This window comes from Montipora foliosa, chromosome 1 (genome assembly GCF_036669935.1).
Source record: "Montipora foliosa isolate CH-2021 chromosome 1, ASM3666993v2, whole genome shotgun sequence".
NCBI classification, from domain to species: domain Eukaryota; kingdom Metazoa; phylum Cnidaria; class Anthozoa; order Scleractinia; family Acroporidae; genus Montipora; species Montipora foliosa.
The window spans coordinates 22,573,597-22,588,960 of NC_090869.1; the positions used below are offsets into that span (position 1 = coordinate 22,573,597).

The window sequence follows — 15,364 nt, forward strand, 5'->3', positions numbered from 1 at the left end:
CTCTCAACTTACTTAAGCAAGCGTAATTCTTCTGGGAATGATTCACTCTGCACCATCTTAATGATTTGAGACTCAGCATGTTTCAGCTCTTGGACATCAACTGGCTTGTAGGAAGCGATGTCTTCTTTCCTTGTATATCTTTTCCTTGTATATCTTTTCTTTGGTTTGAGGGTTTAGCCGCCTTTCCTCTAATTCTTTGTTGAAGTTGTACACAAACGGCAATCGCTCTCTTTGCTCGATGCCAACTCGAGAAATAGGGTCCTTGCAAGAGCTGTTGCAATTGGTTCAGATCTTCTCTGGCTTCTTCTTGTGATACATCCCGTGGTGTGAGATGTACCACACTTTTTGCTTCTCGTGGATGACTTGTCAACTGGTACTCTTTCTGCATAGCCACTAGATATGATGTCCTGCATAAACTGGGTATAGTCCTTCCGAAACCGATCGTCACTCGTCAGTCTTCGCTTCAGCTTCATGAGGCGATTCAGGGCTAGCTACGTGCTATTCGGTAACTCCACATTTTGAGTCTTCAGTGGTAACGGCATTTCGTAATGGTCGTCTTCAAGTTGATGAATGCCTTCGTGCATTATCTTCAGGAACCTTCGATCCTCCACAGACATATGGTGACTTCTCCTCGGCTTGTCGTTCACTGAAGTCGAGATTGAACATCTTGGACACGTCACTTGGGCTAAACGTTTCTTTCACTAGTGTCTGAAATGTGAAGTGACGCAACTTTCTCTCTGGAGTTCCTTGAACTTCTCGGATAATAATACGATGACGTGCAACATCACATCTGGATTCACTGATCTCCTCGTTCGTTGTCGATCTAACAGCACCTATAACTACCCAACCAAGGGCACTTTTCTTTGCAACCACTTGAAATAACTCAACGGTACAAATAACAAACGGTTTAGTGTCCAAAAAAAGAAATTTGTGGAGTAAACTTGTGCCATCAAGTTTTAGCTATTACTGATGTACCGTTTTGTCGTTCTCGTTCTCTTTCTCTCTTCTTTCGTTTCTGTTCTTCTGTCATAGGCCGTCCAGGGATCTTGCAAACTTATTACATTCAAAATTTAAAAATCTTAAGACAGGACTTACGCCAAACATTGCAATTCAGAGCAAAAAGCAGCACTAAACAAATTAAAAATTAAGACTCAGCTTTAAGGTTATATCCCTCCAATGCTTGACTTGAACAACTACGTAGCCACGTAGTCAAACCTGGGTTGAAACCAGCGAAAATGCAGCAAAAAAGTAATTTCCAAACCGTTTTTTACCTGAACACGAAAAGCGTCGTCTGTCAAAATTTTTTGTTGAGATAGCATCGCCGTGTAGCCTCGTCGAGCCACAGAAAGTGCGCGTAAATTAAGCCTCGTTATGCTCAGGTGTGAGTGTCTGACCTGGCTTGAGCCTTCGATCCAATCAACAATCAGTCCCTGGTCAGCTGTCAACTTAAAAAAATAGCTGACCTCGATAAGGTCCAACTTGAGCCCACGATATGGTCATGTGATACTGGTCAGAGGATTCCTTGTTTTGACAAAAATCTGGTTTTATCAACGGAGTTGATAATGTAACTTGGCCACCGTACAGAGATTCTAAAAGCTGACGTTTCGAGCGTTAGCCCTTTGTCAGAGGGAATCGAGGAATTATCGGTTACTTGTAGTTTTTATAGTAGAGTAGGAGCTAAGCTATTGGTGGTAACATGGCAACGTGAAAAATAGGAATATATTAGTTAAATGAAAAGCGTTCATTAATACCGTGAGGATTAGGGGTGCCGATTTGGAAGATCAATTTTTGTTCCAGATTCTTTGGGCTTTCCGTCGTACATAGATGTAGAGAAAGGCCTCAGATAGCCATGTGTCTTTTGGAGTGGTTTAATAGGGAGATTAAAATGACGAGCGACTGGCTTAGATGCATCCTTGTCATTCTTCTCAACATCGCGAAGGAGTTCGCAGAATCGGTCACCTAGTCGTCCACCTGTCTCGCCAATGTATAATTTATTGCACAACGTACAGGTTATGCAATAAATGACATTTGCGGAGGTACATGTGAAGCGATAGGTGATCTTAACAGATCGCCTAGGTCCCGATATCTTACTAGTGTTAACAATGAAAAGGCAAGTTTTGCATCGTGAGCGCGCGCATTTGAAAGTGCCGGGTTGCTCGTTAGTTTTGAGCGCGCTTCTAACTAAAAAGTTACCTACGTTTTTGTCGCGTTTGAATGAAATAAGTGGACGTTGCGAAAAGATTCTACCAGTCTCGGGATCATTTTGGAGTAATTAAAAATTATTAAGAATGATACTTTTGACTGCGTGATTATGAGGGTGGAAAGTGAGGGTGAATGGAATTCTGGTCATTCTTGTCATTTTGTGACGTTTATAGTGATGACTGTCGATCAAATTGTTGGGCGCGATGATGGCCCGCTTTTACCACAGAGACAGTATAGCAACGTTTTTCGAAGAACTGGCACATCTCCTCTGATTTGCTAGAAAAATCGGAGTCATCACTACATAGACGTCGAAGTCTAAGAAATTGAGAATAAGGCTGAATGGAGTTCTTGACATGTGATGGATGTGACAATGAATACAACAAATAATTGTGAGAATCTGTAGGTTTGTAGTGCACACTGGTACATAGCACGTTGCCACTAATAGAAACTCTGATATCTAGGAAAGCCAATGAAGTTTCCGAAATTTCCCAGGTATATTTAAGAGCCGGATGAAAAGAATTGACGGAGGTTATAAATTGATCGAGTTCTTCTCTGCTGGATGAAATAGTGCCGATGCAGTCGTCAATGCAGCGACCGTAGAGTTCAGATTTGGGGTCGTTGTACTGATTAAAAAATTGGTGTTCAACATATCCTACAAAAAGATTGGCATAGCTAGGTCCCATTCTTGTGCCCATCGCTACACCATTAATTTGTTTGTAATAGTTGCCGGCGAATGAAAAACAGTTAAGCGTTAAAACTAGTTCGGCAAGGCAGAGGAGCGTTTCCGAGCTTGGTTCTTTGACAGTGCGTTGATCGAAAAAGTGTTTAAGTTCTTGAAGACCTTCGCTATTGGGAATGACTGTGTACAGAGATGTAATGTCCATGGTGAAAATGAGTTTGTTTTTGCCGGAGAAATACACCTTATTCCAAAATGGCCGCTGATTTATGCGAATACAAATTGGCCCTTGTTGCCTCGTTCAAGATAAAATATTCTTTTGAATTTTAAGCTTAAGAACGAGGCATCAAGGGCTTATTTGAATAAAAACAAAAGAATATTTAAATGGCGGCCATTTTGGAATAAGGTGTATTATAATCGCGGAAAATTTTTAGTGCGTATGTACTGTCTTAATGTATGATGGCAAAGATTTGACGATAGGCGTCATAATCCTGTCTAAGTAGCTAGAAATGAGTTCGGCGGGACAACTACAGGCAGAAACGATTGGGCGACCTGGGTTGTTAGGTTTGTGAATTTTAGGCAAGAAGAAATGCACGAAGTTCTAGGTGTTGATGATGAGATTAGTGGAAGTGTCCGGTAATTCTTGATTAACTATGAGATTCTGAATGGTGTCTTTGACAAGTTTTTGATTTTTGGAAGTGAGATCTTTCTGGATTTTGGCATAAAACGAGGTGTCAGAAAGTTGCCGCAAAGCTTCTCTCTGGTGAAGGTCGGACAGCCAAACAACTACCGCGCTGCATTGACGATTGCGCATTTGACAACTATGTCATTGCGTTTACTAAGATTTTTAAGCGCCGCCCACTCTTCCGAGGAAAGGTTGGAAAATTTAGTGTTACGATTGAATTTAAGTTTGTGAATGTCGTGACGGCATTTTTTGGTGAAAAAATCTAAAGAGGCAAATTGTCCCTCTGGGTGGAAGGGGGGGGGGGTCCATTTAGATTTGCGAACTTGAAGTGTTTCAAAAATGTCTTTGTTAGAATTGTCCGAATCATCCTCTTTGTCATGAAAAAAGGCTTTTAACTGAACGCGGCGAAGGAATATTTCAACATCTTGCTTAATAGAAAATTCGTTGGTGCGTTTGGTAATAGGGACAAAATTTAGGCCCTTACTGAGAACAGATTTCTCTGAGTCAGCAAGCGGAAGATCTTCTGGAATTGTAATACGGTATTATGGCTATGCAATGTAGTGTCGTCGGTAATTTGCGGATCTATTAATTGTTGAAGTTTTAGAGTCTTGGTTTGGTGTAAATGGTCAAACAGTCCAGAATTAAGCTCTCGGATTTTAGCTCGAATCGATTGTAATAAAACTACTGGACAGATTTTGGAAAGTTCGGAGCGGCACTGAAGAATTTATTTGTCAAATACGTTTCGTTTTTGGCATATGGCTCTAATTGTGATCCTCATATGCGCATCGAATTTGTTGAAGATATTGATTCGAGTGAGAGAATGTAGACGCATGAAAGTTTGAGCGAAAACCTTTAGGAACGACTTTAGAATTTAGGCAACGGACGATGAAATTGATGTGACTACAAAACCTAGTTTTGGCAAAAATGAGAGTGGCTAAACGGAAAGCTAAGTTGCTGCTAAGTGTGGGAAAAGGAAAAAGATAACTTACGATTTCCTGGCGTAGCTCCTTGGTGAGTTTCTTCAAGCTTGGCATCGTCGTCTTGTTTTGACAGTTGTCAATTCACCAGAACGTTGATGTCCAATATCAAAGATATATGCTGTAAACTAGCTAGAGTGTCAGGTGGAGTATTGCCTCCTTGATGAGCTCTCAACTTGAGCCCGTGATATGGTCGCGGGGTACTGGTCACATTGGCATACATGGAGGGGTGGACGGACGTAAGGTCGTACGGTGACCAAAACCAAATTTCCTCGCATCGATGGGTTACCATATTTCCTTAACTATGGGGCTCCACGCGCGGAGCTCCCCTATTAATGTGATTGCACGCTTGGAAATCGGCCAAGGAAATGTCCCCAGTTTCTAGTCTCCCTACCGGAAATTTTGCTCGGTCGCGGAAATTTCGAATTTTTTGGCACAATGGCTCAACTTCTTTGCCCTAAAAAAAGCAAAACATTTTAGCAGACTCATGATCTTGTGTGACCAAGAAAGCTTTTGTACCATCTTGAGTCGTCAAAACATCAGATAATTCCGTAAATGGATTCCTTGGACGCATTTTTGAGGTAAGCTGTCGTCTTATTACAGGTTCTGAATTAATAATTTTAATATAAAACAACAAAGCCAACTCAGAAAGCGAAGCCCTCTCGATTTTCCGTTCGCATTCCTTTTATAAAAACTTGCAGAGCTCTTTAAATGTGTAACCTAAATATCTCAACTCATCCACTTATAAGTCTAGGCTTATGTATCCTCGTGATATAATAAATTTTATATTCCATTTTTGAATGCCCGTGGCTGAAAATGGTTGGCCATGTTGGATTTTTTACTGTACCCCAGTTCTCACGCGGCATTTCAAAGTTGGCTGACTTTGACTCCAAAACACAACGCAAGACGAGGGAACATTGATTTCGTAGAAAAACATAATTCATTTTCATTTCATTTTTTTTTGCATTTGCAGTTACTGCTGTAAGCAAAATGTCATTCCTCAAGATCTGAATTCATTTTAAACATATATTAAATTTTGAGGTTTTTGCTATTTTAAAATTGGAACGAAATTGGAAAAAGGGGTTAACAACACTTGATCGAAAAAGTTCACTTCAAACAAGTTCAACAGTGACAACAACAAAACATCTATGTACTTGATGTTCACTTCAAATAAGAAAATTTATGTACTTGCTTGATTTTCACTTCAAACAAGTTTAACAGCAACAATAGTAAAAAAATCTATGTACTTGATGTTCACTTGAAACAATTTCAACAGTAACAACAATAAAAATTAAATGTAATTAAGTAAATGTAAAAAATATTGTGTCTATCTGAAAGTACGCAGTTCTCTCTTTAACTTTCTCCTTTAAATTTTTTCTCTATTTCTTTCATAGCATCAAACATGAGTTTGGATCTCTCTCTGCATCCTTGTGGGCGAGGCGCTCGAAAACCTCGTAGTCTTTACTTTGACTCTCTTGTAAAAATTCCACAAGATTGCCGAGGCAGCCTTCGCTTTAGTTTTAGGCAGGCGCTCTTCCTTTGCTCCTTTTTTTGGAACGTTTTGGGTTTTCTTTTAAGTTCTTTTCGAACTCCTGTTCCAGGTCTGCATCGCCGCTTTCGTGATCTGCTGGAATATTTGATTCAGGTGAAGCTTCAGAGTCACCAACTGCAGTTGCGTTGGCATCTTCAGCCAAACCACATTCGACAACTTCTTTCTGCGTGATGTTCGGCTTGGACCCCAAAACTTCATCGATCTCGTCGTAATATTCGAACGATTCCCGGTTGTTGCCACTCAGTCGGAAATTGTGGTCCTTTACTCGTTTGTACTCGTCCTGAAGGTATTTAATGCGCACCTTACACTGCGTACCAATGCGGTAGCTTGGAAATTCCCTGGTCTTTAAAAATGGAATTGAGCTTCTTTGCGATGGCGTCCCACACAGCGCTGTTTCTTTTCTTGCTGATTGGGAAATCGTCCCTCCACAATTCAAGTAAATACCTTGTCTCCGCGTCTGTCCAGTTACAGCCACGGTTCCTGTTAGTAGCTGCTGGCTGTGGATTTTCTTCGTACGTTTTGCTTTCGCTTTCGCTGCTCGGGACTGAGGTTGTCGAGGGTGACGCATGTGGCATAGGTCGGAACTTGGTATGGAAGAACTGCTGGTTTCCCGTAATGCGGGAATTGATTCTGCATGCTGACTCTGTGAAACAGGTAAGGCCCTGGACCGTGGGATCTGAGCATCCAATGGGTCCTGGGGAATTGTAAAACGGCGAAAGAATTGGGATGTGTTTTGCAATTCGTCAGCCATGTTTACAAGCATACAAGGTTTTGTTTCGAAAGAACCACGAGTAGAGCGTCTGGAAAATAAATTTGCCAGATTGTTTGGCAGGCATCTGTCACTACTCGCGATGCGACTGGCTGCGGTATTTGTCGAGACGGCATATTTTTACAAAAAATGATAAACCACCTTTTACAAATCCGTGTTTTACAAATCGATGTTTTACAAATCGACCTTTTACAAATCCGTGTTTTACAAATCCAGTACATGTTTTACTAATCCAATCCAGTCCTTATTTTACAATATGCCTGTCGAGACAACTTAAACCATCTTGCGAGGTAGTATAACTCTGCTTGAGTTTCCTGTCGTAAGGGTGAGAAAACCCGTTGTTTTTCCTTGTGAAAACAGTTGGCATTGTTAACTCGCTAAAGACTAGACAAAGTGTTTTCACTGTATTTCCGGAGTTTTCTGACTTTATCTAGCTAAAATTGTCTTAGTGAAAACACAACCAAAGTGGAATGAAGTACATCAGTAAAACTCTTCTTTTGACCTTGAACTGACAAATTTTTTTTATGGTTTCAAATTTCAGCGTGATTCCTATTCGCTGGCTATTAACAGTTGACTCTGAAATGGCTGAAATCGCTCGCTGAGGGTGTGCTTGTTTTCTTTTAAAACTTATGCGGTTCAAGAAAAATTTTCAAACTGGTGAGCTGATGAATTTCAAAAGAAAATTTCACTCGAAAAACCGATATCGCACTCATCGCTTAGTGATTTATGCTATATCGGTTTTTAGCGTAAAATTTACCGTGGAATTCACTAGTTAGGCAATGTTTTCTTTTTACAGAAAAAAAGCAAGGTGGCTCAGTTAGTTGAGCACCGGACTGTCACGCAAGTGGTCGTTAGTTCAACTCCAGCTGGACACAGGGTCTTTAAAGGCTGAGGAGAAAATGCTTCCTTTGTAACTACATTTGCAAATGGTTAGACTTTCAAGTTTTCTCGGATAAGGACGATAAGCCGGAGGTCCCATCTCACAACTCTTCAATTTTTATAATCCTGTGGGACGTAAAGGAACCCACACACTTGTCGCTACGAGTAGGGCACGTAGTTGCCGGTGTTGTGGTCTGTCTTCTGTTGTGTATCATGGTTGGGAGGGTAAAAAAGGGGCCACAGTAATTGGTGCAAGCTGTTGTGGCGCTCCGCCAGCTTGACTGGCAAAGTTAATAAATAAATAAATAAATAAATAAATGATTTAAGTAAGCAGCAACCGGAAATATCATGATCAAAATAGCGGACAATTCGAAACCTTTTATTTTCATTAACGAATAAATAAACTGGGAGCTCCGCTTTTAGGCTTGGCTAAATCTATATATTAAATTTCTCGACCAACGAAGCCTGTTTTTTTTCTCATATGACTCATCTCAAAACATCTTAATGAAACACACTTTAACTCACTTATTCGTATATACTGACATGTTATAAGAATTGTTCCAAAGGAAAAATGCAGCTAAACATATTCTTTCATCGAGTCCTTTCACGAAGCGTAGGCGAGTGTAATTTGAGATTTTTTAAGACATCGCGAGTGACCCTAAATCACGAAATGCACGATCAAGTTCATACAACTATACCCAACAAAATTGCTCCATGTCATGTTTCCATGGAAACTCCCGCATTACATTCTGTAACCTATTTATGAATTCGCATCGTTGACCAATCAGAAACGCAATATTCTGTTGAGTATATTATAAATAAAACATATAGCCGAAGAAGTGAGAGGTCCCGAAGGCACCCTGACGAGAGGACATATACAGTATATGAACTTTCCACGTATGCATTCTGTCGTTGGTGACTTAAAAATGATAAAAATTGCCGTTTTCCACTAATATTGATGAATGCAGTACCCGCTCAACATAAACAGAATATTGTATAAACGTTATCTAATCCACTCTTGTCAGCTGTTTTGTCACCATTTCATGGTTTTTTGGTCGTCATGAATTTTTAACCGGAGGAGTGCTAACGTGCTTGCCCCATCAACTCTGTAATAACAATGTCTCCTTTATTTCAAGAGAAAAGAATACTGATCGTTAGCTTCTCACGTACCAATGCCAATATTTACTTGACCAGCGAGATAAGTCACTACACAGATAGAACTGCTTAATGTGTGAAAGCCGAACAGTTACTATTCTAAGCCTTACTAAGTTATCGTAAGTACCGTTTAAGCTCAGAAACGCCGTTTCTTGCTGCTGCTCTCTCTTGTGTGTGGAAATTGCCGTTTGCCATTAATATTGGTGAATGCAGTACCCGCTCAACATAAACAGACTATTGTTTGAACGTTAACTAATCCACTCTTGTCACCTCTATGGCGAGCTCTTTTGTCACCATGGCCATTTCATGGTTTTTTGGTCGTCATGGATTTTTAACCGGAGGAGTGCAAACGTTCTTGCCCCATCAACTCTGTAATAACTATGTCTCCTTTATTTCAAGAGAACAGAATACCGATCGTTAGCTTCCCTCGTACCAAGACCAATATTTACTAGACCAACGAGATAAGTCACTTCATAGATAGAACTGCTTATGTGAAAGCCGAACTTTACTATTCTAAGCCTTACTAAGTTATCCTAAATACAGTTTAAGCTCAGAAACGCCGTTTCTTGCTGCTGCTCTTTTGTGTTACTTTCTGTCAACTAATTGAACAATGTTTACCAACTGTGTTCTAACTTACTGTCAGTAAGTTACTGTTACTGTATCTCATAAAGACATGAATATTAAATCATGTATCCCGGGCCGTTTTGCCGCTAGATAAGCTTTCTTTCTGGTACATGACGAATCATCCCATAAGGGCGTACCTTTTAAACCTGAAAAAAAAAAAAAGAGATAAATGTATATATTTCAACTGAGAGTTATATAGACGAAAGGCAGAGGTGATCCTCGCACCTATGTGGACAAACATACCTTAATCTGCCGAAACAAAGGATGGATAATCGGAGGCGCGGCAATAAGTTATAAAATGTTCAAATAACACTCACTCAATCATTTTAATAATTTTATATCCGAATGACAGGAGAAGAAAATTTCAGCTTGGAAAAGTTTACCCTGTGCCGGCAACATCTTCTTTTTCAGAAGCCAAATCTTGAATGTATAGAACACGTTTAGCGATGTTCATATTGACTGTACGCACTCTCCGGCTCCAATTGCATGTAATTAACTAACACTGAAGGACGCTTTGGTCTGTTGGCTGCTATTCATCTGTTAATTTTATAAGCTGTTAGTATGGACTCAAGGTGAAGCGTGCTGATAAAATCTTTTATCATATTGTTTCTCTTTATTAAAGTCAGAGCTCTAGATAAAATTATCTGCGGAGATGTCAGTTAAGTGACGACGTCTTTTTAATTTTAATCATGAGTGTGTTTTATGTTTTCATACTGAGTTTGCAAATGTTCTCTTTTTTTTCTTTTGGTCTCCAACCAATGAGTAATATTCATTTCTGGTGGAAACAAAAGAAAACTCTATGTCACAATCGATAGTAGCGATGTCATAAATACTCACTTGGTATTGAGTGTCCATTGAACAGGTAACAAGATTGAGTACTCGGTCACGTGGGCTGCGAAATCTACAGGAAACGAGCTCCAAATTGCCTGCATTAAAGTAATACCTTTGTGTGACTATTTCCGGTGCCTAAGGAACCGTTAATTAAGAAGACCACAGAGCGTAAAAGTGCGCGAATCTCACGAAACCAAGCTATCATCAGTTGAGTGACGTGGCATGTCATGCTTCTTATCCAATGAATTCATTGAGTGTTATGTAAGCTCGCGATGCCAGAGCGTTTAGTCAGTCGTTTTTAGACTTCAGTCAGAGTAGGAACAATGACTCCCTCGTCACTTTTCGCTCAAGGATTTACCGTGCTATGCATTGCCTTTCATTCCTCAATTTTTTCGCTCGCGTCCGCGTAAGTGTCTCTTCAAGCCACTTAATTCCCATGTATTTGTGCTTGGTGAAGTTTTAACGAAGTTTCAAGTCAATATTTGTCGCTCACAGGTTTGTTTCTTAGCTTGATTAATCTTGCCGATCTCTCCAATTCCCTAAAGGGAGCGTAAGGACGCAAGAGTAATGCTGCAACCGGTGCGCGGCCAGCTTATGCTATCCTCTGGAAGGATCAAACTTGGAGAGGTGTATTTGTCAGGAGTTACCGCTCTGCGGGGAGAAAGGGTGAGTTATGCAAGCTTTGCCTCTTAATTCGGACTTTTTGAAGAGCTATCACATTGATTAACAAGTGGAAATTTTCGCCCAGTTACTCACAACAAGTGCTTTGCAATCTTTCGTTGCATGTAATAAACTAAACATCTGTTTCCGTGGTAATCTCTCGAGAGCTTCATGAACTCGGAATTTTTATGCCCCGTATGGGCATATTAGTTAAAGAGAACTTTTAAATACCGCCTTCTTATCATGGTCCATTAGAAAATTAAACTCGAAAACATGTCTTTCCGTTGCGTTCAATAAAGACCAATAAACAATCATGTTAAATGACGTCCAACAGCCCAAATACTAATGTTCATAAAAACGTTTTCTGACCAACTTATAAAGGAGCGAGCTTTGGACTGCCGAACTACAGCCTTCAACGGGCTAAAAAACTAGTGTAAAATACGCTATATACACAACAAATGGCCTGTAGTGATAAACTCCTTTCATCACTTTACGCCGTTTGTTTAATATAGCGTCTTTTACACTAGTTTTTTTTAGCCCTTTAAAGACTGTGTACTTCGACAGTCGAAAGCTTGCTCCTTTAAAAGTTGGTCGGAGAACGTTCTTATTAACATTATGAAGTATCCTGGCCGCGTGTCTTCAATTTTTTTCATAGCCCAATACTAGTTATTCTTCAAACAACTCAAAACAAGGCGCCATACACATCGCTACCAATACCCTGTGCCATTTGCAATTTCACTTCTGTATTGTAAGTAAACATTTCTCGAATTCTGTTTTTTTTTTTTTGGTTTTTTCAGGGTGAAACGGGACCTCAAGGAGACAAAGGAAGCCAAGGCCCCAAGGTACAAAAGCTTAGCTGAGACTTGAACGTTAATTCGCGTGAGGTCAGTCGAGAATGTAATTACATTACGGCGTTGTTACGTTACAAACTACACTGTTCGATCAAGCTGGGAGTATCTGAAATAACCATCGGAGAGTAAAGAGTTTTAAAGCAAATCGTGTACGCCTATACGGTGGTCCTAAATCCGATATTATTAAGTCTAAAACAGTCGCACTCGTGCACGACTTCTGTCCGTCATTTCAGAGGGGCGAGTGCCTAGGGCGAACTAAGTGTCCCAGAACTAAAACGTTAATGTTTGTCGGCTTTATATGTGAGATAAAGAGTTAATCGCACAGTTTTCCTTATCCATCACTTAAAATGCAATAAAATAAAGGCAACCAGAGGTTTCGCTGTCGTGAAATCATCGACCTGAACTTGACCTCACTTGGGGGTGTCAAAGTATACTAATCGGCTTGCGTGTTTTTCCGCTAATTGTTCATTGTTAAAAATAGCTGTCTCCGTTGAGGACTCTTCATAAGTGGTGTGTATTATTAGAAAAAAATGATAATTCTTCCCCTTTGTAGGGAACGACTGAAGTTGCGATCTTAAGCCATCGGGTTGCCTGATTGTATCCAAGTTGTTCCCTTGTGGCAAGGCTCTGAACTGAAAATTATCTGCTAGTATTTCCGACCACTCGCGATGCAAAGGAGCCCGACGGAGTTTCTCCATTTCGGAAATATAAGTTTAATTCTTACAAAAGACAGGAGACCGGATCGTCTTTTTACTGAGTTGTTCAGGCACATTCAGTTTTTCCAGTGGTCAAGCCTCACTAAAATAGTGAGTCGCATAGTAACTTTAAACTGCCAAATCCTCGCCTTCATAACCTAATGCTTTCGTTGTGGATATACTTTACATTCTCTTTTATTTTAACGACTAAATCGAGATTGACCAGCTACAAAGCACTTTTTTGTTGTCTATGTCAGGCATAATTCGTTTTGTTTGCGAGAGGCCTCCCCGATGTGTCATTTTAGCTACATTCAAAATAGCACTGTTAAATCGAGGATAAAGTTAGTGGTCTAATTCGTCTTTTAAAGGCTTTATTTAATCCCTTAATACAATATACTCCTAAAAGTATCTAGAATCACACTGGGTTCACTTTGCTAGGACGATTATGCGTGGTGGTCTAAACCTTTAATGCCTTCATTCTCGCCGGTATTGAGTGTCAGGGTCCTAAAATCTTATTTTTGAATACCACTAGATTCCAAAATAGAAACACAGGTGAAATTCTACACTGTCAAGTCAATATTATAATTTTTCGGTCATCCTTTGGTAATATGTGGGGGAGCGTTATTTATAATGCAGCTTTGTCCTATCTTTCAGTTTCACAGCTTTCGATTTGCGGTCTGAACGACCACCTCATAACGTGTTGATAGTGACACTGCGACGTGAAGTCCCTCTCGTAATGCGATATTCATTTGCATGATTCCACCAGAACGTTTCCACGGGCGCAATTGCTCAGTTTACTCGGATGCGAGAAGATTGTTCCGTTACAAAACCTCCCCGGCTCTAATTAAGCAAAGCAGGATCCCTCCATTCGGGCTAAAATCAGTCTTGCAAAAAAGGGGCATAGATGGGGTATACATCTTAATTTCGTCAGCTTCAAGAAAAAAAAATGTGCAGGTCACATAAACTCTGTATGAAATCAGCAACTCATATCTGTATAACAATCGTACAGGTCTGTAAGAAATTTTTTAGAGTTAGAAAATTCCTTTAATTTTAATGCAAGTTGGACAGTTTTTTAGCTTTCGCTATTAGAAAGTTAGTTGTTGATTTGAAAATTAAGGGAACAGACACAGTAAATTCGATTATCCGACCGGGCTGAACCCGAATTGAGAAATCTAACTAAACCAGGACCTAAAAACGAACAGAAAGAAAGGCATACAAAGGAGTTAAAAAACAAACAGAAACATAACACTGGCTGCAACCCAAACAAAATTTATGTGACTTTTGCAATGCAAACGCTGCCATAACTTTCACCCTGTATAGGATGTCCTAGAGACTACTTTAAATCCAGTCAAGAGGCCTAAGTTCTCTGACAATAGAGCCATAACAGTCCGATGTTGTGGGCATGTTTCATTCAATAAGAGCTACAAATAGAACTAATTTTTAATCATTTGTTATCTTCCAGGGTGAAAAAGGAGACAGTTGCACATATGAACACAAAAGCATTAAGTTCGTATCGCGTATTCCTACATCCTTCCCTGTAACTTGCAATGAACGACTTGAAGGTGAAGTTAAGTACGACAAGAACTCTGGGCTGTTGAGAATCTGCAGCAGGAAGCAGTGGTTACAGCTGCAGACTGTCCCACTGGGAGAGATTAACAATTCACCTCCCAGGAAGTCTTGCCTAGAATTATTGCTTAATGGAGAGAGTCGAGGCAATGGTATGTACTGGATAAACCCAGTTGGCAAGGACAACACACGCAATGCGTTTCGTGCTTACTGTGACATGACCACATCGGGAGGAGGCTGGACTCTGGTTGCAAAGATAACCGATGACTACAGTTGGGTGTGTCCTGACCGAGATGGGGGCATGTGTTCAGGCTCCAAGACTAATCCTCTGTATGGCAATCTGTTCCACGTCATTCATCAAAGAGACACAGTTGACTTGTCCATCAAAAACGATGCTGATGCCGGAGTCCATTTAAACAACACGCTTATTCGGATGCTTTTCTTATCTGGCCGTCAGTCTGTTCGGCTTACCTTTGTTGGCACAGCCAATGATTGGACGCCGTCGGAAGACGCTTACGCCGTCTTCAATCCCAGCAAAAGGAATTCAATGTTCGTGGATCATGAGTGGGGCCAGTACACTTTGGACAAGGTGGATTACACTTGGAATATCATTAAACACACTCGGGAAGACACAAAATTCACCGGGAGGATCATCTGTTGGGGAAACAAGGTGACACACTCATACCGTTTTTATGACCACGGTCTTCACTTGGGCTCCCCAGCCGCTGCAAACAAACCATGTCTACTTGACAGCAATCAAAATGAAGTCATGCTCAAGAGTCACTATGCAACAATACAAGATACTCCTCTCAAAGCACGCTGGGATATAGCTCAGTTTGGCTTCCTTGGGGCTCGCTATCTTCAGGTACCGAACAAACGCATCGCAATATGGGTACGCTAACAATCTCAAGCAACCAATCGAACAGCGTGTCTCTCAAGCTCTTCTCACTATTATTTTGTTATTATCATTATCATTATTGAACGAAATAAAATGATGGATATTTTTGAAGTTCGGGTTATAGAAATGACCCTCGCGCTTAACTGGACAATTTGAGCTATTGTCTTTTATTATAGACACCTGAAATCTTCAGGTGGCTGCAAATGGGATCAAAATCATGACCTCTGCGATACCGGTGAAATGCTATGAAGAACGTACACAGTGGGGAGCAGATCAATTTTTTGGGTTCATATGTTCCTGTGAAATGACTCCGTGAATCAAATAAATCGCTTTTATTATACAGC

General features: G+C 40.4%; 1 protein-coding gene and 1 pseudogene across 2 annotated transcripts; one reads left to right on the forward strand and one right to left on the reverse strand.

The window, feature by feature from the left end:
* Positions 1-5,928: 5,928 nt before the first annotated feature.
* Positions 5,929-6,855, reverse strand: LOC138011259 (uncharacterized; annotated as a pseudogene).
* Positions 6,856-10,618: 3,763 nt separating this feature from the next.
* LOC137976099 (uncharacterized) lies at positions 10,619-15,131 on the forward strand. Of its 2 annotated transcripts, XM_068823377.1 has the most exons (4): positions 10,619-10,756; positions 10,896-11,016; positions 11,808-11,852; positions 14,019-15,131. In XM_068823377.1, the coding sequence occupies exons 1-4, from the start codon at positions 10,674-10,676 to the stop codon at positions 15,021-15,023; spliced, it is 1,254 nt and encodes a 417-aa protein (XP_068679478.1). In that variant the 5' UTR covers positions 10,619-10,673; the 3' UTR covers positions 15,024-15,131. The 2 variants fall into 2 exon arrangements, with proteins under 2 accessions (XP_068679478.1, XP_068679485.1); XM_068823384.1 differs by lacking the exons at positions 10,619-10,756; positions 10,896-11,016; positions 11,808-11,852 and adding an exon at positions 13,252-13,565.
* Positions 15,132-15,364: the final 233 nt, after the last annotated feature.